General features: G+C 44.7%; 1 protein-coding gene across 6 annotated transcripts in view; it reads left to right on the top strand.

The window, feature by feature from the left end:
- Positions 1-1,020: 1,020 nt before the first annotated feature.
- The window catches only part of CEMIP2 (cell migration inducing hyaluronidase 2), an 82,749-nt gene continuing 58,686 nt past the window's right edge, over positions 1,021-25,083 (top strand). For 3 of the 6 annotated variants that reach the window (XR_004302159.1, XM_032427472.1, XM_032427469.1), the window contains exons 1-4: positions 1,706-2,224; positions 18,716-19,058; positions 23,054-23,194; positions 23,792-24,353. Coding sequence is in view for 5 of the 6 variants with exons in the window: in XM_032427472.1 (XP_032283363.1) it covers positions 18,728-19,058; positions 23,054-23,194; positions 23,792-24,353 (1,034 nt within the window). In the remaining variant the exon portion in view is untranslated. Of the gene's footprint in view, positions 1,109-1,705; positions 2,225-2,961; positions 3,051-18,715; positions 19,059-23,053; positions 23,195-23,791; positions 24,354-25,083 lie in introns of those variants that run through there. The other 3 variants (XM_032427470.1, XM_032427471.1, XM_032427473.1) reach the window with 3 other exon arrangements.

Raw genomic sequence — 25,083 nt, 5'->3', positions numbered from 1 at the left:
TGAAGGCAGACGCTTAACCGACTGTGCCACCCAGGTGCCCCTGCTTTTTTTTTTTTTTTTTTAAGATTTTACTTATTTGAGAGAGAGAAGGAGCAGGTAGGAGGGGCAGAGGGAGAAGGAAGAGCAGACTCCCCACTGAGCAGGGAGCCCCTTATGGGGCTGGATCCCAGGAGCCTGAGCTCAGGACCCTAGCTGAAGGCAGATGCTTAACCAACTGAGCCACCCGGGCACCCGCAACTGCCTTATTTCAAGAAACTTCCTCCCTCTCCTGGAGGGACAGGGGCTCCCAAAGTTGGGTAGTTTCATTAAGGTCTCAGCACTGGACGATGTTGCTATTGTGGAGGCATCTTTCCAAGGTTTTAATTAATTCGAGGATGTAGCACCGTTTCTCAAACTTACATATTCCAGGCACCTGTGATTCAGTAGGTCGTGTGAAGTTTGGGAATCTGAATTTTTCAAAGCTCCCCAGGGGAAGCTTATCATCAGCCAAGATTTGGCACCTTTTTGATTTCTACAAACTCCTGCACCAAACTCGTGGAAATAAGGAATTCCCTTTCCCGCCTGCTGGGTGTGTCATGGTTACATGACTAAGGTTTTATTAAAAGGGTGGAAGGGGGGGGAGGGGAGGAAGAGCAACCCTGAAAAATGAACACTCTTATCTGTACAGTATTCACTGAAAGAGTTCCCTTTCGGGACAGCTTCCAATTCCGAATTAAACAGAGGATGACGACTGCCTGGATTTGGCAGTCCTGCCGCTGTCACTAGCTGGGGACCTCGTGGGTCTGACTAATCAAGCCCCGGCCGCGCCCTCGGCGGTAGCCAAGCCTCTTCCTCGGTGGGAGCAGCTCCAGCGAGGGGCGGGGTGGTGGCGGCTGGGCTACTCCAGCCCGGGTGCGGGAGTCCGTAGACCCGTCCGTAGGCATTGGGGTGGGCGGGCAGCCACTCCGGAGTGACGCGGGCAGGGGGCGTGGGGAAGCGTCGTTGTATTTATTCTGGCCGGAGAGCCGGGTGCCGGGGCGGCTCTGCGCGGCCGGAGGAGCTGTCCCGAGTCAGAGAGCCGGCTGGTTCTCCGGAAAGCGCTAAGAACCCGGCGCCCGCGGTTGGCCAGGTGGGGGCGGCCGTGGTGCGCCGGCCGGACTCACAGAACATTTTCGGGAATTATAGAAGTCCCTTTGGGGATGATGCGGCTCAGAGTCTGGCTCTGGCGGGAGCGATGAAGGCGCAGTGTCCAGCTCAGCCGTGGGGTGTTGGGGCGCAGTCAGGCTCAGCCGGGAGGCGCTGGGGGTGCAGGGTACAGCTCAGCCGTGGAGTGATGGGGGCGCAGTGTCAGGCTCAGCCAGGACAGGATGGGGGGGCTGGCTCCCCCGGGGATGATGGGGGCTCAGTGTCAGGTTCAGCTGGGGGTGATGGGGGCTCAGTGTCAGGTTCAGCCGGGGGTGATGGGGGCTCATTGTCAGGCTCGGCCGCGAGGTGCGGGGGCGCCGGCTCAGGTTCACACTGGCCGGGTAGGAGTTTGCTGCCGCAGCCGGGGCCGCGGTTCCCGGCGCCGCAGCGGGAGGCACTGAGCGCAGGGGTCCGGAGCTCCCGCGGAGCCGGGCGGCGGGAGGAGCCCAGCGTGGCCACCGCCTCCTCCGGCCGCAGGCTCCTCCTCTCCCCCCGCCTCCTCCGTCTCGTCCGCCCGCCCGCCCAATCGGCAGCCCTCCGCCCAGCAGAGCGGGGCCGCTTGTCTGGCCAGCGGAGGCTGAGCGCGACCCTCGCGAGCCGCGGCGCCCGCCGACCAGGGGCAAGCGCGACTCCCGGGACCCCGCTCTGCCCCGCGCTGCCGCCATCTCCCTTCGTGGCGGGGACGCTGGGGCGCGCGCCGCCGGGGCCGAGGCTCCCTTCCTCCCGGAGGGGAAGGAGCGGAGAAAGCTGAGCGGCTGCTCCCGGAGCGAGCGAGCCGAGGCCCCTGCCCCCGAGGCTCGGGGCTGGAGGAGGCGGAGGCGGAGGCGGAGGGAAGTGCGCGTCATTCCCGGGAGGAGAGCGTTTCACCTCCAGGCAGAGAGAGGCTGCGGCTGCCAGTTGCATAAAAGCAGCAGCGGCGGCGGCGGCGGGCGCGGGGCTCCCGGGGCTCTCTGGCCATGGAGAGAAGATCCGGACACGGGGACGCTAGGAGCTCGGCTCCGTCTCTTTGGACCGCGCTGTAGGCACCTGGAGTAGCCGACGCTAAGTGGGGGAGGGGAAGGTAAGCAGCGGAGGGCTTCCCCCCCCGCCCCGCCTCCCCAGCTGCGCGCAGGGGCCACCGCGAGGTCGCCGCCCGCGGCCCCGCGCACCGTCCCGGCTCCCGGCTCCCGGCTCCCGGCGGCCTGGCATTTAGGCATTTCTGCTGAAATGGCAAACATTCTCCCGCCCTCCCCCCGCGCTCCGCGATTCCCGGTCTCTCCTCTCGATCCGGAGTAACCGGACTCCCCCGGAGTAAATCCTCTCCGTAAGAAAGGGTCTGGGGAACCGCGTCTAGATTTCTTTCTCTCCGTCTCTCTTTTCATTACGTTTACGGAGAAGGAAACAATGGACCTTTGAAAGTCGGTGTGAACAGCCTCAAACTTTCCGGAGAGGGTTGGGGTGGGGGGGATAAACCCCACAGGAAGCCGACCACGGTGAAAGGTTGGTGGAATGTGCATTGCAGAGTCTCGGCTTCGGTGCGCGCACGGGACGCGTTTGGGGGTGACCTTTGTCTCTTTACTATTCCCCTGGGTTGGTGAACCGACCCCTCGCCCCTTACCCCGCTTTGTGTTAGTAAAAGTAAGGGGGGACTTAAAAATCGCTCGCAGCTTTCTTTACACCTGGGGGTAGCCTTAGCACTGGACCCCACTCCCAGCTTTACTCTGCAGAGTTGGGAGGTCTTGGCAAGGGAGGGGGTCCTGCTCTGTGAGGAGGTCAGTAGTTAATGCCAGTTGCTGTATCCTTTGCAATAAAACCAAGGTCCCGATGTCCCTGGATGCTCTCTGCTGAGGATTGTCACCAGACCTCGCTGTGGAGCAGAAACCACTCACTCAAATTCTCTGCCTAAGGTTAGGAAAACAGACTTTGATATACTTCTCCTTTCATCAACAGTCGGGGTTACGGATGGAGTGCTTAATAATTTTAAGAACTTTCATTCCACTCGGGAGCCACTCACTGGCTTGTGGCCACTCTCCTGGTCTCAGAGTGACAATGTGATGCGCTGTTGCATAATTGCACGTGTTGAGGGTGTGCAGATGTTGTGTTCGGGAGCCCTTCCCCGGACGGAATGTGAATTTAGAGGCAGTGGGCTGGTGGGAGATTTCACCTGAGCTGAGGGAGGCCTCCGCCATGGGGGCGGCCAGACGTAGACATACGTCTTGGCAGGGGCTCTGTGTTAGAAATGCATTTCAGGTATTTAGCCTTAGGGTTCTTTGGTGGGCAAAAAGGAGGTATTAATCTTGAAGGAAACTTGCTATTTTCAGAATTGGTCTGGGCATCATGCTCTGGTTTGTGCACCTTTGATTAGCTATTCAAAGGGCTCTTTAGGGCTTGCATTTTTGGGCAAAGCAGAAGGAAGTGCGGTAGGCACTGGTGCTTAGGAGACACTAGGTAGTACCTTCTGGTGGTGTGTCCTTTACCTTAAAGTTACTCCCCTGACTTTCTGCGGACCTGCACTCCAGGGTCAGTGTGTGGGGTGGAACTAGAAGTCTGCCTCTGGGTTTCAGTTCATTCCACCTGATGCTGCTTTAGCTGATGAATGGGGTTTAAGCTCAGAAAATTAAGGTTAGAAGGGAATTTTGAGTCCTCACCTACCTGTTCTGCTTTAACAGCCTGTGAACGAAGCCGAGGCATGTGTGGACAGGGAGGTCGGATCAGTACATTCTTCTCCTGTGCTTGTTTAGGTTTTCTTGGTCACTGTGAATTGTTTGAGTCCAGGCTCCTTTGTTGATCTAACCTGTAACCTGCAGATTTTCCGAAGTCTCAGATTTCACAACAGGAAACCAGAATGGGACCACACCTCCTTCGTGTTCTAATGAACCTAATTTAGCCTGTTCCCAAGCTACTTTGGGAATGGCGGGAAGACAGACTACAAAGTAAAGTAGCGTTGGGCCATTTCTGAAGTCGAAAGGCTACCACTAACTTACCAGCTCTGCACCTCTGGGCCCTGAATTTGAGAATGATATGACGAGCCACGGTGCAGAAAGAGAACATTGGAATGCTTATTATTAAGTACAGTTTTAGACTCCCATGGCATATTGGATGTAAGGGTGTACTTTGTAAAGTGCTATAAAATAGGATCTTGCATCATCCACCCACCCACCAACCATGCGTTCAACTAACAATTATTATTCACCTACTGTGTGTCAGGCACTTGGGAAGCACTCTGAACGCCCACTGTGTGCTTGTCGGTAGGGAGAGGGAGTTGGATGGAGTGGTTCAAGCTTGGAAGTCACAGGGAGCCAAGATCATCTGTGTGGTGGCTTCTGTCTGTAAGGAAAGAGGAGCTGGTCTCTGCTGTTGAAAGGAATGAGTCTAGGCTGGGGGAAAAGGAAATGAACAATTAGAGAAAGCCCAGTAAGTGTGTATGAGTGTTTGGAGCATCATGCATAGAATGCTTTAAGAATCCAGAAGAGGACCAGAGTGGGAATGGGGGGGGGGGGACAGTAATGAGGAAGCAATTTAGTGAAAAATAAAGTTTTCAAAATCAGACAGAAATAACAGGGGCTGAACAGTGGTGTCAGTGGTATTATTTTGAAACGTAAAGATTGGAGTACTTGAAGTCAGAATTGAGTTTCAAACGAGGCTCTGACATTTGTTAACCATTTGCTGCTGGCCAAATGCCCTACTTCTTCACGTTTGTTCATCTGTAAAATTAGTTTAAGAATACTTTATTGAATTCTTTGAGGATTAACTTTTATTTAATTCGCTGTGTATATAATAAAGTGCCCTTTCCAGAGTGTTCTGAATCGCAGCTTGAGTGCAGTTTTTCAGATGGTTGTGTTGGTTATTGTCATAGAGCATTCCTCAACGTGTCCAGGCATCTTCCCATCCCAGCCACAGGAAACCCTTTCATTGCATTTGGGTTGTGAGCACTAATTAGAAGGATGGGCTGGCTCGTACAGTACCTCAATTGACAGGGGCTTGTCTCGGTTTGTACAGTAACTGCCACGTTCTTCCCTCCCCCCCCCGCCCCAATCTCCCAAGTCAAGCTAGCCCTTCTGCTTTTCTCTCTCCCAACAAGATGAATAGGGAAAAGGAAGGAAAAGCCATGCATCTGCATTTTTGAGACCCTGACAGTGACCCTGACTAGTTTACTTCGTTTTTAAAGAGGTGGAATTTTCAACGATGCTATTAAAGAAAAGCCTGTTCCCCCAGTAAGAACAGTTGCTGTCTGGGTGAAACGTGAATCTGGAAGCACTATTTGTTTTAACCTACTTGCCTTATTCTCCACTTGAAATGGACTTAAGCTCATCTGACATTTTAATAAGTTGCTTTTGATGGAAATCCATACTCAACATATTTAAAACTATCATGTTCAATGTGATTTGGGGGCAGGGGGGCAGTACGAATGTAAATCACTTTTCAGGACATGGTGAATCTTAGCATGTAGTTTGAAAGGGCTTTAAAAATAATATTAAAATGAGAAAGTTGAGACCCAGAGAGGCTAACTAATTAGGTAAGGTCATATAGTAAATTAATGGCTGAGCAGGGACAAGAACCCCTTTGTCCTTATTTCCAGTCAGCGTTTTTCCCCCCCTCTAATATACTCTTAATTTGTTCCTGTTTGGTTTTGTTAGCAATTTAGTTATTTTAATGTTTTAATGGGGAAGTAATTTGCATTTGGGCTTAGAAACCCATTGCACCCAAGTTTAAAGCAGACACTCTACCTTTTTTGTTTGGGAGGATTTACCCATGATATGATGTACGCAGTGGGGTGATGTTACTTGTAAGAAATTTCTGGCAAATAGGGAACTAAGTGTAAAAATAATGTTAGCTTTACTTGCATTTTTCACAAATAGTACACGAATGTAAAATATTGTAGAAGTGCACATTTTTTAAAAAGCGAGTTCCTGGAAACATTATTCCGATTTGTGTTGTGAATCATAGGATAAAAGTGTGTTAGAAATATGTTGGCATGGTCTTTTGTTTTCCCTGTACTTGCTTTGGGAAGCCATTAATGTTGGTTGTCAGGAACTATGTTCAGCAAATATTTTATTGCATTCCTAAGATGTGCAAGGCTCTGTGCTGCTTGCTGTGAGCAGTACCAAGATGAATGAAGCATAGGGTCTTTATTAAAATGCCTCTTTAAAAAAAATGGCACAGACTGGGACGCTGTGTATGACTTAAAGCACAGAATTGCTATCTCCCATCAAATCAGTCCTTTGATCGATTAGGCAAATCTGCCTTGAAATTGTTATTATTAGTCTAACCTTGTAGCCAGATTTGTAACATGACATTTATTTCCATTACATGGTCACAAGTGATCAGCCTTTGATATTTATTTTATCAGGGCTCTATCTTAGTTTGGACAATAAGTAAAAAATTGACAGCATTTGGAGACTTTATATTATGAAAAGTTTGCCTCAGAGAGCTTGTAGCAGTCTTAGCTTCAATATAGTTTTTAAAATGGTCTTAACACTGCATAGAAGTGTGATTGGAACATTGTTGCCTGAAAGGATTGCAATTTAAGACGATCCATGTTGAGCCACTGAGAAAAGAATTGTCCTCATTGACTCTGAGTTTGATATAAGTATCTTAAAACATAGGAGTATCCACCACAAGCCAGATGTCTTGGTCATATCTAATTATGAAGTCTCTCCGAAGAGTGAATTGTTACCGATTTGGGGGCTTCTGCCTGATTACTGGCTCGTACTTGGATACTGCCCATTTCCTGTTCTTATTGATGGTGACTCGCTTCCCTGAAGAATGAATGATTTTTTTTTGCATACAGTGAGGTTGGAAAATTAATTATTAACATTTTAGGCAGTGGACAGATTAAGTTGAGCACAAGGACAAATGCCTGATTCCTGTTTCAGAAGGAATGAGAAAAATGAGTCATTTTGGTTTTTACTACTGCCAGTGGTACCCTGAAAATCCACTTCGTATGAGGATTTATAAAAGTCTCTTTCCTTAATGCCAAAGATGTGGCTTTAATTGTGCAACGGGTACTTGATGACAGCCATTCCCCAGCCGCCCTAGGACATGCTCCGATAGAAGCGAAGTGCTAGTAATATTGAGAAGCTAGCAGTTTGGTAGCAAGTGGGCTGTGTATGGGGATAGAGCTGAAAAGGCCAAATGGAAGATGAATCGGCTTTTCAGCACAGTTAATGACGTCTTTTGATGAATGTTAATAGCTGCTTTCCCAAGTGCTTGTGCTGATTTAGACACTGCCTGTCCTCTCCATATGGTCACGCTTCACAATGTATGGTCAGCTCATGGATAACTGTCTGTCGGTGTGTCTGTACCCCCCCTCCCCCCCGCTGCTGAGTTACCATGTGGTCTGGGCTTGGCTTTAACCTTCAAGTACCTTCAAGTATTTCTTCTTGCTCCGTGTTTGTGCTTAAGGCCCTTGAGCCCATCATGCAGCCCCCGTTTGCCTGTCTCATTGCTGCTGGCCAGAACCTGTCCCTGCTCGGCTATGCAAAGTCTAAGCACCCTCTAGTGCTGAGTAATTGCTCATTCGTTGGTCTTCCCTGCTGACTCTCTGGCACCATTGAGTTTTGATGAACTTTGAGAGTGGAGGAGGTATAATATGGTCTTGTCCGTAGGCCTAGGTTTCAGACGCCCCAGGAGATCAGGCATTGTTTTTGTTTTGGCCAGGGACTCATCTGCAGCCTTCCACAAAATACAAGAGACTTCTGTTGTTTCCTCCCATATTGGTCATCGTTGGACAGTACGTTGTCATGGTAGTGGCTGGGTTCTGTGGTAGATTTTAGTTTATACATGCAAAGGAAGCTATTCGTAGTGGTCTGGTGGCATGCATTTGGGTAAGTCAGTTTGCCAGGGCTTTTAAAAATTATTCCATTTGTAGAGATCTAATAAACTCAGGCGATCACCTTTTCAGACCCACCAGCCCAGTCAATGTCTTTGCCCTGACATGCATTGTACTTACTTGTTTCCTTGGGTCCTCTCCTGACCCCCCCAACACTGAGCTCTGAGCTCCTGGAAGGTAGAGATTTGTTTGTACACCACTGGGTCCCCATCATCTAGCAGAGTCCTTGTCTCATAAGAGATGTTCAAGCCTAAATGTGTTCCCTGTCGGGCAAGCCTTTACTCCCAGGGGTGAACATTGTATTAAAAATAGGCTATGTGTTGGGGCGCCTGGGTGGCTCAGTTGGTTAAGCGACTGCCTTCGGCTCAGGTCATTATCCTGGAGTCCCGGGATCGAGTCCCGCATCGGGCTCCCTGCTCAGCAGGGAGTCTGCTTCTCCCTCTTCTCTCCCCCCTCTCATGTGCTCTCTCTCTCTTTCTCTCTCTCTCAAATAAATAAATACAATCTTTAAAAAAAAAATAGGCTATGTGTTGTAGGTAAAAGAAATAGTACATTTGGATTCCCGTCCCGGCCCTGCCATTGATAGAGATTTTGCTTTGATCCTGGATTGAGTGGCCCCAGATCACTTCAATCTGGGCATCTCATTATTCATCTGGAATATTTCCTAGTTTGAAAGGCATGTCCAGACATCCTCGTTACCCGTTTTCTACTGTTCTTGCATTTTGATGTCTGTATCTCAAGAGATTGTGGACTTTTGGTCCATCTCTGCTTCTTTATCAAACCAATCTCTGTTGCCTTTTCTTTTCCCCTACTTTCAGCACTTTAACCAACATAACTTTCTTGGCTCTTTCTTCTTGAGAAGTATTTTCAGGCTTTGTCCCTGGCGCTCGGCAGAGAATGCAGCCCACAGGCGGCTCTGCCCTTTGCTGTAACCTTAATTAAATCAGCCTCCCTCAGGTCAGACGTGGGCTTTGGTTCTTTCTTTCGAAGGCCAGCTGCAAGGCTGATGACACGCCTGCATCCGCCATTGTGTACCTCTCTGACAGCCATCCGTCACCGTCAGCAGGCTGGGGGCCTGGGCCCTCCCATCCTGTGGGGAACGAGGGCGAAGGGGGATGGTCTAAGGAGCATTGGGAAGGAGGGGAGAAAAGAGGGCAGCTTTTCACTAGAAAGCATGAAGGAGAAAAAGGAAGCTGAGGAATAATAATTGGGAGAAGGAAATAGGAGTGAAGAGCAGAGGACTGGTAGGTAAAAGGACCCACCCTCTCCTTTCTCCAGTTTTCCAAGATGAAGATTGTTCTGCCTTCAGTTTTGTTTATCCTTTAGTTCTTTCTTTCTACCCAGGGGCCTACCTACTTTGCTTTCTTAAAATTTGTTTTTGACCTGGTAAGGAGTGTTAGATATTCTTCCTTGTCAGCCTTTCTCCCCTGTTGGTTTGTGGATCTGTTGCCTTTTTCCTTTTGCTTCTCTTTTGTTGCCCATGGTAATGTTCTTCAGCCTTTTCGCTCTGTCAGCCATCTTGGCTGTGGGGTCAAGCACTGCTTTTCATGGAGACGCGTAACAGATTTGAAAAAGACAGGATTAATGAGTATGTTTGGTGTCAGGAAAATCAGACATCTGCCTCCTACCCTGCATAAATGAGAGGACTATAAGAATGAACTAAAAATATTTCTTAAAGGTCGCCTATATAACTTTAAGATGGGAAAGTGTTCACTTGGTTTACTTTGGGCGTTAGATATTATAAATACGGACTCTTTGTTCAGAGGGATCCATATTTAACAGGAGATTCCAACATAATTTTCGAGGATATATCCGCTTTCGTGAAACTGTAGCTGATTTGCTCATCTGAATTCCTTCAAAAGTAGTCAAACGCTGACCCATAAACTCAGCGTTTGTTGCTTCGTTGTTTTCAACATAATCCAACTCTTAGTATTTTTAGTTAATTTTTGTTTTCCGGGGATTTATTATTTTCCGACTATGGTTTTCTGGCAAAGAGCTTAACAGTAGAGCTTAACAAAAAGTGAATTGCTAAGCAGGAAAAAACAAATGTCTTCTGGCTTTCAATAATACTTTTTCTGACTCAAATGCTTAGTGACAAAAAATAATTTCTAGTCAATTTAGCCTTTTTAGGAGATTATAGGTTTGAAAAATTCCTTGTCATTTCTCTGTATTATATTTTAACGGAGTTAGTATGTACTGGGAGAGTGGTTTCCTTTTGAGGGTGGAGGTAATGTGAACAATGATCCATGGTGCTAGACTTCAGGTCTGGGTGTATTGGTGTTTATATGTAATAGTAGCTCAACTGTGGGGAGTATCATTCATCATACGTGTCTAAATTGACCAAGTGGAAAAAGAAGGTAGGGAATAAAAATGAACATTTCTCGGCCCCGTATCCTTCCCCTGCACAGGGAGAGGTTTTTAATGGAGGGTTGGAGCTTCCCCTCTGTCTCTGCAACATTGGCCCAGGCACAATCAGCTTAGTAAAAGTGACCCAGAATGAATGTAAATAAACTAACCATGACAAATGTCTTATTTCTTGGGACCATGTCAGGCAATTGCAAGTGATAGTGACTCATCTTGGTTTGGAGAGTTGAAAGAAAAGACAAAAGGCCTACCCGTACAAGGTAATGATGGAGAGTATGTCTTGTCTGAGAGCACTGTTCTGTTTGGAGGTCTCAGGGGATTGGATTCTTTGGGTGTATGCTTGCACAAACCAAGCTGTTCTCTGAATGAAACTGAACTTAATTTTCCTCCACCATCTGTCTGTTTTCTCCCAAAGAGCTATAAGTACAGACCTAGCATTTCTATTGAATTCTGTTGCAGGGATTGTTGTTTAAAAATATATGTTATCCTGCATGCTCTGGGAATAGGATATGCAATAAAATATATTCCTCTAAACTATGTGTAGAAGAATGTTCCCCCAGAAACTTTTCAGCCATTGTTTTTGAAAAATCTGTATAATATGTATTTAAATACATAATCTTCATGAAAATATTGATCACACTTAAGTATTTATTTGATGTTTTGAGAAACTAAAGGGCCTAAAAGTCAGTTTTGGTAAGCTTCTTTCTTTTTTTCTTTTTTTTAAAGATTTTGTTTATTTATTTGACAGAGACACAGCGAGAGAGGGAACACAAGCAGAGGGAGCGGGAGAGGGAGAAGCAGGCTTCCTGCTGAACAGGGAGCCCGATGCGGGGCTCGATCCCAGGACCCTGAGATCATGACCTGAGCTGAAGGCAGACGCTTAATGACTGAACCACCCTGGTGCCCCTGCTAAGCTTATTTCTTACACAACAGCTTTATATGATTAAAGTGTTGAGCTCACTGTTTATCAACTATAGACATACTCTGAATCTACAACAAAACTAAAGAAACACCCTACTGCCGTCCCCCAACACCCTAAACCTGATTCCTTGATGTTATCTTCCTCCTAAAAATGGGAGATTGGAAGTTGGAACCATTAATTGGAAGTTCAAGACCATTAAGAGCTGGTTAAAATTTTAATTAGGTCATAATTACTAATAATTACAAACATCTGTCATTTGTTTTCAGGATAATTCATGAACACCTCTTGTTCCTGGCATGTGTTACATTTTGTTGTGACCGAGAGCATACCAGTGGGTGTGTGGTAAAGACCTACCAGGATCTTAATAAAAGGAAGTTTCCTCAGCCAGACTTTGGCCAGTTGTTCCCTAAACTCGACTGTAACTTGCAGAATTGATCTTTAGACTGGATACTGTTTCAAAAATTATGCGCTTCATCAAAGAAGAGTAAACTTGAGATCATACCAGCTTCTTGATTGTCCCTGTAAGCCTGGATTTTCCATTCAAAAACCAGTTCTCATGACAAGTGTAGGTAGGATTTCAAAGACTTAAAATGAGTCAAAAGTAGTGCATTTTCATTAGGTGTTGGGTATGATGGGGTTGATACCCATGGCGTGGCAGTGGGCTGTGAGAACCCCTCTCCACTGGGTTGGAGAGGCTGGGGGATTTGGGGGACTGAATATACAGCTTCGAGGGCAAGCGTCCTCAACCACCCTGTGAATGATAAGCACGTATAGTAGGCGGTTTGTCTTCTATGTTAGCATCTCAGCAGTAGAAAGAACTTGAAAACTCAGTCCTTTTAAAGAGCACTTATTGGCTTTGAATTACTGCTATGTCTGTATTGAGAAGACTTTCCCTTTGATCACAGCATTGTTTTCAAAGTAAGCTCTGTGCCCAAAGCGGGGCTCAAACTCACGACCCGCTGCTCAAGAGTCGCTCCACCGACTGAGCCAGCCAGGTGCCCCAGATCGCAGCCCTTACTGGCTGTCAGCATGACAATACGAAGTGGAATGGAACGCTTTCCTTTTTCCTGTGTGCCTACTGCATTTCCTACTGTTCTGCTCCAAGTATTACAAAATATTGTGAAAGGCTGAGCTTGTCTAGTTTGCCACTCTTTATCCTTAGAATGCCTATTTGCAGTTGGTAATTATACCTTTAGTCACCCGCTAGATTGCACACTAGGATTGCGTTTTGTAAAAATTAATGCTTTGGCTTTTTCTGCTGCAAGTAGTAAATGTTCTCAGTTTTTCCCAAATCAGGGCAACAGATCCAGATGGATGAGACAAATTTCCCAGAGCCTCAAGGATGTCAAGGAGAGATTGAGTGGGAAATCCCAATCTTTGTGTGCGTGTGTGTGTGGTTTATAGAGCTAGAGTGATCTGAGTTCAACAAGCACCTAGTGAGGACCTACGATGTGGAAGGTCCTGTGAGAATCCTAAGATAAGTAAGACTAGTCCCTGTTCTCAAGAAGCTTATAGTCAACTGCAGGGGATGGATGGGCAAGTCCACATGTTAACTGAAACATAAGGCAGAAAGCAAGATGATCCAACTCGAGTTTTATTTAAAAATTTTTTTTTTTAGTAATCTCTACACTCAACGTGGGGCTTGAACTCAAGGTCAAGAGTTACAGGCTCTACCAACTGAGCCATCCGACCAAGAGTTTTAGACAGTGCAGGGAAGAACAGCCAGGGAACTTCTTGTAGAATCCTGAGATGACAGGGCTTCATGGATGGGATAGCACGGTGTTTGACGACTTTAAAAGAGAATATATCAATTTTCTTAAAATCATGCTCTTTTTTTTTTTATAGGCGCAAGAAACTCTCACCAACCTGATCTCCTTTAATGTTATTGAAATTCCAAAATAAATTATTTTCTGCGATTACTTCTTATAATTGAGTGCTCTTGCCAAATGCACAGACTCCTCCCACCTTGAGTTACTGTTTGAGGTTGTACACTCTTTTTTATCCAACAGAAGAATTTTATTTAAAATAATAGCAAGTTTTTGGGGCGCCTGGGTGGCTCAGTCGTTAAGTGTCTGCCTTCGGCTCAGGTCATGATCCCAGGGTCCTGGGATCGAGCCCCGCCTCGGGCTCCCTGCTCGGCGGGAAGCCTGCTTCTCCCTCTCCCACTCCCCCTGCTTGTGTTCCCTCTCTCTCTGACAGATAAATAAATAAAATCCTTAAAAAAATAAATAAAATAATAGCAAGTTTTAAAGATGTTTTTTGTGAGGTTTTTTTTTTGACAAAAATAGTAGATTTTGAATGCTTCCCCTTTTTCAGCATTTGCATTTATATCTTTCAAGTTGATATGGTTTCATGTTCTTAGTAATTTCTTGTATTACCTACTTTAAATCTTTGCCTAAATTGCCTGTGAAGATCTTTAATGGCATGATATTTATTTTTATGATAGCATGAAATATGACAGATGATATTTACTTATTAATGATTTTACTTCTTAGTTAATTATTACTAAGCCTTTCGGGCTACCACTTTTTACCATCCAGGAAATACATATGAGAGAATACTTTCAAATGCCAAAAGTTATGTTTCAAAACCCTCATGGGGTGCATTTCCGAACTCGAATGACTTGGTTTTGCCCCGTTTTGGATTATCTGTCAGTGTTTAGGGATTTAGCTCAGGCTGTACTAGTTCTTCTAATACATCATAAAATACGAACGTGTTCCTTCCATAGAGTACTGTGTTCTTTACGCGAGGGAGACAGCCCTCTTAAAAATGACATGTAATATGAGCAAATTTATTAGTGTATTGAATAAAAACATTGGTCTGTCATAAAAAGTTTAAAATGACAGCTCAGACTCACCTTGAAGTCTTGAGAGCTGGAGGGAACTCTTCATGTTTTCTTCTGTTAGGTGCCTCTTTGTTCTCAGAACCTTAAACTCACACTAATCCAAGCTGTAAATGTGTTTTCTTAATAGCATTTTCTTTTCTCTAGCTTCATTTATTGTAAGAATACAGTATATGATACATATAACATACGAAATGTGTGGTAATCCACTGTTTTATGTCATCCATAGGCTTCCGGTCAACAGTAAGCTATTAGTAGTTAAATTTTTGGAGAGTCAAAAGTTATTCATGGATTTTTGACTGCTTGGTGGGGGAGGTGGGGATCAGTGCCCCTAACCGCCCCTTAGTTCAAGGGTCAACTGTATTTCCTTGGTCAATTCCACTCTGCCTTCAAGCAAGTCATTAAAATTGAACTTAGGAATTGTATTTCTTAGGGATGCTGCAAATCTTTTGTCTGTCCTCCGTGGTGCTTACCACAATTCTCTAGTGACTGCAGGAGAGCTCACAATTGCTTATGGAATGAGTGAAATGTCAATTCTTCCCACAAAGAATTGAAATCTGTAACTAGCAATCATATTTTTAAGTAATTGATTCATAATCCTACTCCTAAAGTAAACTCATAAATGTAAAGTGAAATTCTAAAGCAGTGCATTTGTATCTTGTATCTTTAAAAAATGATGATAAATTGAAAGAGAAGTCTGCATAAAATGATTTTTTTAGTTGTAATGTTTTAAATGTTTATTTATTTGTTTATTTAAGTAATCTCTACACCCAACATGGAGCTTGAACTCATGACCCCGAGGTCAAGCGTTGCATGTTCTTCTGACTGAACCAACCAGGTGTCCCTGGTTGTAATTTTTAAGATGGTTTCAACAGTGTGTTTACTTTTTAGGAAAAGAATGTTTGTATCTGTCGCTTATGCATTTACATGTTTTCCAGTAAAGTGGAGCTAATGGGCTCGGAATATATGAACATAAATATATTTAGTTTTGGGGTGCCTGGCTGGCAGAGCAAGCCACTCGATCTCGGGGAGTCATGAGTTCAAGCCCCATGTTGGGTGTAGAGTTTACTCAAAAAAAATAAAAATTAAAAAATATATATATATTTAGTTTTACAAAAGAGTTATGGGGAAAACAGAGCCACAGTTATTTTTCATTTATTCACCATTTTAATTTGTGGCAGACACCATCAGAGTTTTCCACGTTAGGATATCGTTTTGTGAATGTGAAGACACAAATTATTCCCAGTGGGTTGGCGGCTTCATTTAGCCTCTTACTGCCTGTTATTATATTGTGGGTACATCTGGAGACACATCATCGCCCACAAAAGGGCCCTCCAGCCTGTTAAGTAATAACAACCTTTCTCACCCTGAAACAATGAAGTATCAGATGATTGCAGCCTCGAACAAAAGCTTCCCACTCCCTTTCAGAGCAGATTATAGTCCTGCTTCCCCTCCCACCCTGGTGAGCCTGGCACTCAAGAATATCTAGTTTCATCCTGTCTTTGTTAATAGAGGATCATAAAGGGGTCTTTGTTATACTCTCTCATTTGTTCCAGCAGGATGTCTCCATTATTTCGTTCTGTTTGGCACATGCAGCAGTTTCTTCAATAGCACCTTGAATCGTGTTCTCTTCCCTTTGTCACGGAGCTTAAGCTTCATCTCAATAATTACTTTGTTCAGAAATCAAACCCCACTAACCAATTGTTTTTGACAGACACTCTGACTCTGGGAATGTTCTTTGCCCCATGTAAAATCCGCATCAATTCCTGATTAAATTCCCTTTCTGTCCCCATTAATTTCCAGGTCGTTTGGTTCCTGGGAATGCTTATTAATGGCTTTTCTAATGACCACATTTTGTGTTTCATGGATTTGCTGTAGTTTAGAGCAATTTGGGGGTCACCTGTGACTTGGATCTTATTCATTGTTTTGGCAGAAGATGAGGGGATTAATCATAAGGGTACTGAATGAAATCAGGTGACTCTGAGATGCTCTACTTATTAAGGAAGGGAAGTAAGGAAAGAGGTTGAACACCATGTTTCCGAAGCCACTGAACACATCTTATTTACCCACAGTCCTTGCAATAAGAACATGATATAAGCATAGCATTTCTTGCTTCCTTGCATTCTTTCTTTGACTTTGCAAAGTAACAGAATAGGGTTGCATTCAAAACTTACTCTTTCATTCAGAAACTTAACAGGTGCTTACTATAAAGAATAAAAAGGACCTTGGTTTATGTGTCAGCTTCTCTTAGATAAGAATCATTTGTAGTGAACTTCTGCATGAAGAATTCTTGAAAATATTAATGTGCTCTTTCAGACTCAACTCATTCTAGTTACACCCTTGCAAATCAGAAAACTGATTTCTTTGACATTATCGCCTCTCAGTTGTTCTGAAAGACACATTAGTATAATGGTTAAGAGCCTGAACTCTAGCGCCCTGGGTTTGAGTCCTGGTTTACCCATATACTTGCTAATTAACCTTTGTAGGCCTCAGTTTTTCTCATGTGTACAATGGGGACCATGGGAGCTACTGAGAATTGTTGTATTAAATGTATTAGATGAGTAATATAGGTGAGAGGTTTAGAACAGTGCCTGGCAGTAAGGATTCTGAGTTAGATTTTTTTTTTAAATTATTCTAACCATAATATTTGAATGCCTATTTTTTAAACAAAATTTGAAGATTTAAAGAGATTGTTAAAAAACAGCATTCAGTTGAGTGAATTTGAAGATCTAATTGGCTTTACTTAATGATTCATGGATCAGGCAGCATCTTATGTTAGCAGATAGAAAGGGGCTCCAAGGAGCTTTACAAAATGGGAGGCAGAGGGCAGAAAAAGAAGTTTCTAGCAAAGAGTGGATTGTTTCAGGCGAGGTCACCTTCCTTTGGGGGAAGGCAGGGGTCTGTCAAGCAGATTATCTTACTAGTGCTGACCAGGTAACTTCAGACTGGTTAAAGGTTACGTTCCTGAGAGAGTCTGAAACCACAATTAGGTTAGATGTTAAGTCTTGGTTTGGTGACATGGCCTTAGCACAAGGGACTCCATTTTGGGCCTGTTGTCTCTTTTTTAACCAGAGAATGTAGATTTTAGGTTTCCTCAGTAAATGAATTCATAGTCTATAGGTAAGAGATAACACAGGTACGAATGCTTAAGTTGCTTCACCAAAAGAAAAATCTAGCAGGGAGGGGCGCCTGAGTGGCTTAGTCGTTAAGCGTCTGCCTTCGGCTCAGGTCATGATTCCCGGGTCCTGGGATCGAGCCCCACGTCGGGCTCCCTGCTCGGCGGGAAGCCTGCTTCTCCCTCTTCCACTCTCCCTGCTTGTGTTCCCTCTCTCACTGTCTCTCTCTCTCTCTCTGTCAAATAAATAAATAAAGATCTTAAAAAAAAAATCTATAAATTAAAAAAAAAAAGAGAAAAAGAAAAATCTAGCAGGGAAATCGAACACCTAAACATGAAAGATTGTCTATTGGAACTTACGGTCTTCGTAAGATGCATGGACTTTAACTTCAGCTGGAAGAGCTTAGAGTCATGATACTCAAAAAGTGTGACCACTTGCTTCAGTGTCTCACCAGGGTATGTGTTAAAGATACAAAATCCATGCACCAATTGAGCTGGAAATAACAAATATCCCTGGTGATTCTTAGGCACAATGCAAATTGAGAACGGTTGCCTTAGAGTGGCTCTCAACCAAGGTGCTCGTTAGACTCGCTTTGTGGGGGGCATTTAAAAGCTAGAGATGCTTGGATCCTGACTTCATTGTTTGGGGTGTGGCACGGGGCTTTAATGTTAGTGGGTGATTCAGATGTGCAGCCAGGCTCAAGAAGCAGTGACATTAGAAGACAGTGACTCTCTCAGGGGTGTGAGCTGACTTGGTATTTTCAGAGTCGTTACAGTGGTTACCAGGGACCGGGGGGAAGGGAGGAATGGGGAATTCTTGCATAATGGCTACAGAGTTTCTGTTTGGGATGATGAAAATGTCCTGGAGATGGTTGGTGGTGACGGTTGTGCAAAATTGTGAAGGTACTGAATGTCACCAGATTGTGCACTTTAAAAATGGTTTAAGTTGTGAGTTTCATGCGACGTGATTTGATCACAATAAAAAACACTTTGTAAAGCCATTACAGGGGCGCCTGGGTGGCGTGGTCGGTTGAGCGGCCAACTCTTGGTTTCGGCCCAGGTCGTGATCTCAGGGTCCTGGGATCGAGCCCCACGTCAGGCTCTGCACTCAGCATGGAGTCTGCTTGAGGATTCTCTCTCTCTCCCTCTGTCCCTCCCCTGCTCGGTCACGCGCGCGCGCTCTCAAATAAATAAATCTTTAAAAAAAAAAGCCATTACAATTCTCACATTTCTTTTTTTTTTTAGTATTTATTTATTTATTTATTTATTTATTTATTTATTTATTTGACGGAGAGAGACATAGCGAGAGAGGGAACACAAGCAGGGGGAGTGGGAGAGGGAGAAGCAGGCTCCCCGCCAAGCAGGGAGCCCGATGTAGGGCTCGATCCCAGGACTCTGAGATCGTGACCTGACCTGAAGGCAGACGCTTAAACGACTGAGCCACCCAGGTGCCCCAATTCTCACATTTCTGAACCTTAATTTTTTTTCTTTTCGCAGTGACAGTTTATCATGCATGCCACTGATTCCAGGGGACACTCCCCTGCTTTCCTCCAGCCTCAGAATGGAAGCAGCCATCGCTCGTCTGGCTACGTGCCAGGGAAGGTTGTGCCCCTGCGGCCCCCTCCTCCTCCAAAGAGCCAAGCTTCAGCCAAACTGACCTCCATCAGACAGGAAGCCCGGGCCACCTTTGCTTTCTCCCCTGAAGAGCAGCAAGCCCAGAGAGAAAGACAGAAGCAGAAGAGGCACAAAAATACCTTCATTTGCTTTGCTTTCACTAGTTTCTCATTTTTTGTTGCACTCGCGGTCATTTTAGGGATCTCCTCAAAATACGCTCCAGATGGTAAGTGCGTGTGTACGCACGTGTGGGCACCCACGTGTACAGAGCACATGTTCTAGGAGGAGGAGGAGGGAAGGAAATAGGAGAATAGAATTAAAAAGAAAAGCTTGTGTTATCTTAACTTGGCTCTAGCTAATTCATATATAATTAGAGAATAGAAGGCCTAACTGCTTATTAAAGCAATTGTTAAAGGAATCCACTGGAAATGATACAGCCGAAGGATTGCTCTTCCTTCCATTTTGCTATTTTGTCCCAGTGCTCAAGATGTTTTTGGAGCATTTCTTTTCAAAATGTTCATTTTAAGAATCTTTACCTAATTCTTGAGGTAGCATAATTTCATCCTTTGTGGTAGCTATGATTTTCTGATTGCCAAAAGTTTTTAGTGATAAAAATTACTGAATGTAGGGGCATCTGGCTGGCTTAGTCTGTAGAGTGTGTGACTTGATTTCATGGTTATGAGTTCGAGCCCCATGTTGGGGTGGAGCCTACTTAAAATAAAATTAAAAATATATATATATTTAAAAAATTCACTAGATGTAGTGATAAAACTACATTTGATTTTATTTTTAAATGAGTGAAAATACTAAGATTTGTATTCTGTGGCTTGTAACCGGCTAGGAGACAGTTCTAAAAGAGAAGCTTCAAGTATTTTTGAGGAACAATGTGTATCCTGAAAGGAAAACATCCATTAGGAGCTTTAAGGTCTGATACATTTATCTAAAAATCCCTTATTACTTCATAATTAAATATCTTGTGGCACGTTTTTATTTCTTAAATGGCCTTTGCTTTGCAAGTTGGTAATATGTCAGTACTTCAAATGGTTTTGAAGAAATTCATTGTCAGTCTCAATCTAGTATCAATAAAGAATGGGCTCAGGATAGAGTCCCATCTACCAGGCTGAAAATCAGATGGCTCAGGGCTGTTGAAGGAGAAGCGGACCATAACAACCTGGACTGGGGCATCATTTTTGTCTGCAGTTTTTTTTTTCTTTTACTATCTAGGACAGATTTTTGTCAAATTAGATGCCTCCTTAAATGGATACAGCATCTGAGAAGCATGTTATTATTTGCAAGACTTACAAATACTATTTTATTTACTTTCCATGAGTGCTTTAGCGGTTTTATAGACTTTGAAGTCCTGGGGGAGATTGTGTCAATGCTTCTAAGAAAATAGACCTGAAGTAAGAGATGTTCATATCAACATCTTTGTTGACCAGGCCAGTCGACCACGGAATGAATTTGTCACACTGCTTTCTGTTGGCTCCTCAAATTGATTTTCTCTTCCCTTTTCTCCAGCAAAATAACCAAGTTCGCTGCAGTTGAGTCATTCTTCACAAGTAATCTGCAGTAAAGAGATGCCAGATCTGGGGGGAAGATCAGAGCTGAAATCCGTGGCCTTAATTGATGTTTTCACTTTCCATCTAAGACCGTGAATCACTGATGTGGTTCCTTTGAATCAACGTTCTGTAGTTTCACATTTTGGCAGTATAAGTGTAGAACTTTGGTAGAAATACGTGGTATGCTGACATCCTTCGGGGTCAGCCTCACTTTGGTTATTGCTGTTATATAATCTTAATAATGAACCTGCAGCTTAACAGTGGGCAGCCGGGAAGGCGGGGCTGTCGAGCTATTTGTCAGCGCTTTCTGCAGACCATGGATTTCCTCATTAAGTGTACTTTACTGGAAGGAAATAGATGAGAATTTTTGGTGATGGTTCCTAAGGAAGCATGCTCTCCTGGGAAATAATTAAAAACAAGAGGAATTGGGGCACTTGGGTGGCTCAGTCAATTAAGCGTCTGACTCTTGATTTCAGCTCAGGTCATGATCTCAGGGTTGTGAGATCGAGCCCAGCAGGGGGCTCTGCACTGGGCATGGAGCTTGCTTAAGATTCTCTCTTTTCCTCTCTAAAAAAAAACAAAACAACAAAACAACAACAACAAAACAAAAACCAAGAGAAATTATATAACCATTTGGTAGGCTCTTCATGTCAAAAGGCTGGATTTCCTTCTCAGTAGCTGGGTATATAGTGCTTGTTATATGGGGCATGCATTTGCTTGTGATGTAACATCATGGAGAGTTCCAGCTCGATGTTTTATGGGAAGAGAGGGAGGTTGAAGAGAAGTTTAAGAAATCCTTAGTAGTAAGTCAGAACACATTTAAGAGATTTCTTGTTTCTTCAGCGGAAAGAAACATTTAAGGATTATTTCTAGTCTAATAGTAACGATCACTGATTTATCTGAATTAAATGTCGGTGATTATGAAACTGCTTTGAGAAAAATTACATGAGATAATTGCCAAGGACTTAACTAGTGAGGCTGATTTTAACTGCAGTAGTTACTGTCACCTCAAAGAGAGAGCATGAGCCTAGGGCAACACGAGTGCTTAGAAATGAGATGTTTGCATTAAGGGTTACACAATTCAAAACGAGGAATCAGAATTTTCTTTCCATAAAAATTAATATCTTGGTGCTGCAGTCAGCCTCTCTACTTTTCCTCCTATGATTTCCCAACATGTACCTTTCACCTTCATATGATTCCCAAGCACACCTTGCCTATCCCTCCCTTGGCTGAGTTTAAATATGGGCTGCACCTTGCCCTTCTAACTGAGCAACCAACGGACTTGGGTAGCGAGGGGTACTTGGCATCTCTCACCTTCATGCTCCTTTCTTTTTTTTTTTTTTTTTTTTTTTGGAGAGGGAGCCCGCGGAGGCGCAGAGCGGGGGAGAGAGAGAGCGAGAATCTTAAGCAAGCTCCACGCCCCAGCATGGAGCTCGACACAGGGCTCCATCTCAGGACCCTGAGATCATGACCCGAGCCGAAATCAAGAGTCGGATGTTTAACCTACTGAGCCACCCAGGCGCCCCCATGCTCCTCTTATTTAAGTACCATCCACCCTTTGAGGGTCCAGGTCTAGGGTCCTGTTCCGTTGAAACTGTCTCAGGTGCTCCAGCCCACCCCTCCTTTCTCTGAGCTCATTTGCGCATCACGCGACTACCACATTCTTCAGTGTTTAATTATTGCCTAGCTGGTGGCTTCTCTCCCAAGCTATAGTATAAGCTCTGCAGGCTGTGAGTTCATCCTGTGCTTTATAAATTTTACAGTATCTAGTACAAAGTGAGCAAATGGATCCCCTGTAAATACTTGGTCAGGAGTTGATCGAAACCCGTGTGATTCCTGCCCTCCCCCCCAATTATAGCAGCAACTAAAGGTCTCATGCATTAAATAGCTGTGGCAATGCAGAATACTTTTATGTTTCCATCCTCTGTTCAAGGGGCAAATCCTAATTCTAGTAAAGGAACGCGACACGTCCAGTAAACCTCATTTCTTAAGGGGGAACTTGCATGTCACTCAGCTTGCTGAGTAATCTTGGATTTAGCTTCTCTGGTCTGTAGTTTCCTCATCTCTGAAAATGAGAAGTCATGCCTTGGGCCATTTGCCTCTTCCAGTTTCACTGGGAAAACGTGCCTATCTGCAGATAGCTGGTATTTATCAGCTGGTATTTATCAGCTGCGGTCTGTGGAATGATAGAGGTGCTTCTGTCACCTACTGTGCACAGGAAGGAACCTGGGAAGACCTGACATACCTATTACTTAGCAGTTCCCATTTTTAATTTACTAGTATGTTGTGAATATATTTTGTTTTCTAAAACTGCTTCCTAGTGTGGGTCCAAAGACAAATCACAGTTTTGCCTCTTGCTGTTAATTTATTTCCAGAGTAGATGATTCAGGGGAACTCCGTGTTTCCCTTGTGGAGTTAGACCCGAACTAGATGGTAGCAACTTAGTTGTGTAGGGCAACCTTTTTTATGCATTGAAGTAAAGGATTGGATATATCTGCTAGGTGGAATGGGATGGGATTTCCATCCTTATGGCAGGGACTTAAAACAGGTCTGCCCATCCCCTGCAGATTGCAAAAAATGAGGGTAGTACTTGGATCTGGCTAAAGGCATTCTTGCATTTTGTTGCATTGATGCGATACTGATGTTGCATTTTTTTTTATAGAGAATTGCCCAGATCAGAACCCACGTCTCAGGAACTGGGATCCAGGACAAGATTCTGCAAAGCAAGTTGTTATCAAGGAGGGAGATATGTTCCGGCTGACCTCAGATGCCACGGTGAATTCTATAGTCATTCAGGACGGAGGTGAGGAATGGTTCCTGCCTATGGGGGCTGCAAGGCTGCTCATTGCTGTGGGGGGCATTTGATGTTCTGTATGTAGAAAACTGTTCTTAGCCTTTAGAATGTGGTGTTGGTCTATCCATGGGGCATGAGAAGTTCCTAAGGTAGAACCATAGAATTCAAGAGCTAAGAGGACCTTAGAAATCACTCAAGTCAAGACCTCGGATTGAAAGGAAAGGAAACAGTTCCAGAAGGTGATCTCTCATAGCTAAATCTTTGTTACAGCTACGGAGAGTGATGAGAGAATTAACATGGGTTAACATATGTAAAAATGATTTGGAGGCTCTTGGATATTTTTCTAAAAATAATTTAGCCCTAGGGTGAATGGGTTGAAATTCATGCCCCTGGGCATTTCTAGCATGCTGAGACATGAACTCTCCATTTCTACCTTTACTATTTTGAAAACAGGCTTAATTTTCTAAGCAGACTCTTAATAAATTTTTTCCCCAACTTAACTGCAGAAGTCTTTTCTTCCTCACCCCCACTTAAGGTAAACTCCGTTTCTCTATATCCCTGAGAGATGTTTTGGGAGTTGGCTGATACTAGTGTTGTTCCTTGCAGGATTGCTTGTATTTGGCGATGATAAAGATGGATCCAGAAATATTACTTTGAGGACTCGTTACATCCTGATCAAGGATGGTGGGGCGCTTCATATTGGAGCAGAAAAATGCCGCTATAAATCCAAAGCGACAATGGCCTTGTATGGCAAGTCAGATGAAGGTGAAAGTATGCCAACATTTGGCAAGAAATTTATTGGTGTGGAAGCTGGTGGGACACTGGAGATACACGGGACACAGAAGGTCTCGTGGACGTTGTTGGCGAGAACTCTGCACTCCTCAGGCTTGACCTTTGGGTCCTACGCCTTTGAAAAGGACTTCTCTAGGGGCCTCAACGTGAGGATCATTGACCAAGACACGGCCAAAATTTTGGAAAGTGCGAGGTTTGATACCCATGAATACCACAATGAGAGTAGACGACTGCAGGAATTTCTGAGAATACAGGATCCAGGCCGGATTGTCGCCATAGCGGTCGGAGATTCGGCAGCCAAGAGCCTCTTGCAAGGAACCATACAGATGATCCAGGACCGATTGGGAAGTAAGCTGATCCAAGGACTGGGCTACAGGTGGGCAGACCTTTTACCTTCCTCCCCAGCTCCGTGTTGGAGTCTGTGTCTGTATGACAGGGGCTGCAGAAAGGGACAGGACACGCCACAGCCTGGCTTCGGGTGTCAGAATATGGCCACTCTTGCTTTGAAACATGGGTCTGGGGGGCGCGGGATGCTGGTTACAAAACGCTCTTCTCTTGGCTTCGGTTGATGAAGCACTCTGTGAACCAGAGTGTCGGGCTTTGAAAAGTGAAGAACGGAAATGTGCTACTGAGAGACTGGCAGCTCCAGGGCAGTTTCTTTCCCTCTTTCATCACCTTGGGCAAACCGAATGAAACGCAGGCTACTTGATTCTGCACGAAGGTATAAAAGTTGCGGGGGACAGCCTGAGGGAGGGGCACGTGCCCAGTGTTGTTTTCCTTTTTTGGAGTCCTCTGCCTGCTGATTTGCGTCTGCTTGTTTGATTGGGGCAGGTCTATGGAGCCTGGGCGCAGGTGAGGAAAGCAAGAGACTGGAGGGCTAGCAAGTTCATGCACACAGAGTCCTGGCCGCCGCCGCTGCTGGAGCCTGGGCCCCCGTCCTGTAGCTCACCAGGATTTCCTCATCCAGCCCTGAGGCTGGGGGAAGTAGCCGGCTCAACATGTAATTCAGAAAAGAGAAGTTTTAATTCTGCTTACTGTTCTTCGTAAAGCCAGGGAATGAGTCTGCCGTGAAAAGGAAGAGGACTTAAAAAACTCACATATTGAAA

Source organism: Phoca vitulina, unplaced genomic scaffold, assembly GCF_004348235.1.
Source record: "Phoca vitulina isolate PV1807 unplaced genomic scaffold, GSC_HSeal_1.0 scaffold37, whole genome shotgun sequence".
Lineage (NCBI taxonomy): Eukaryota > Metazoa > Chordata > Mammalia > Carnivora > Phocidae > Phoca > Phoca vitulina.
Note: the sequence above shows the minus strand (reverse complement) of the source record. Positions and strands in the feature narration are given on the sequence as shown.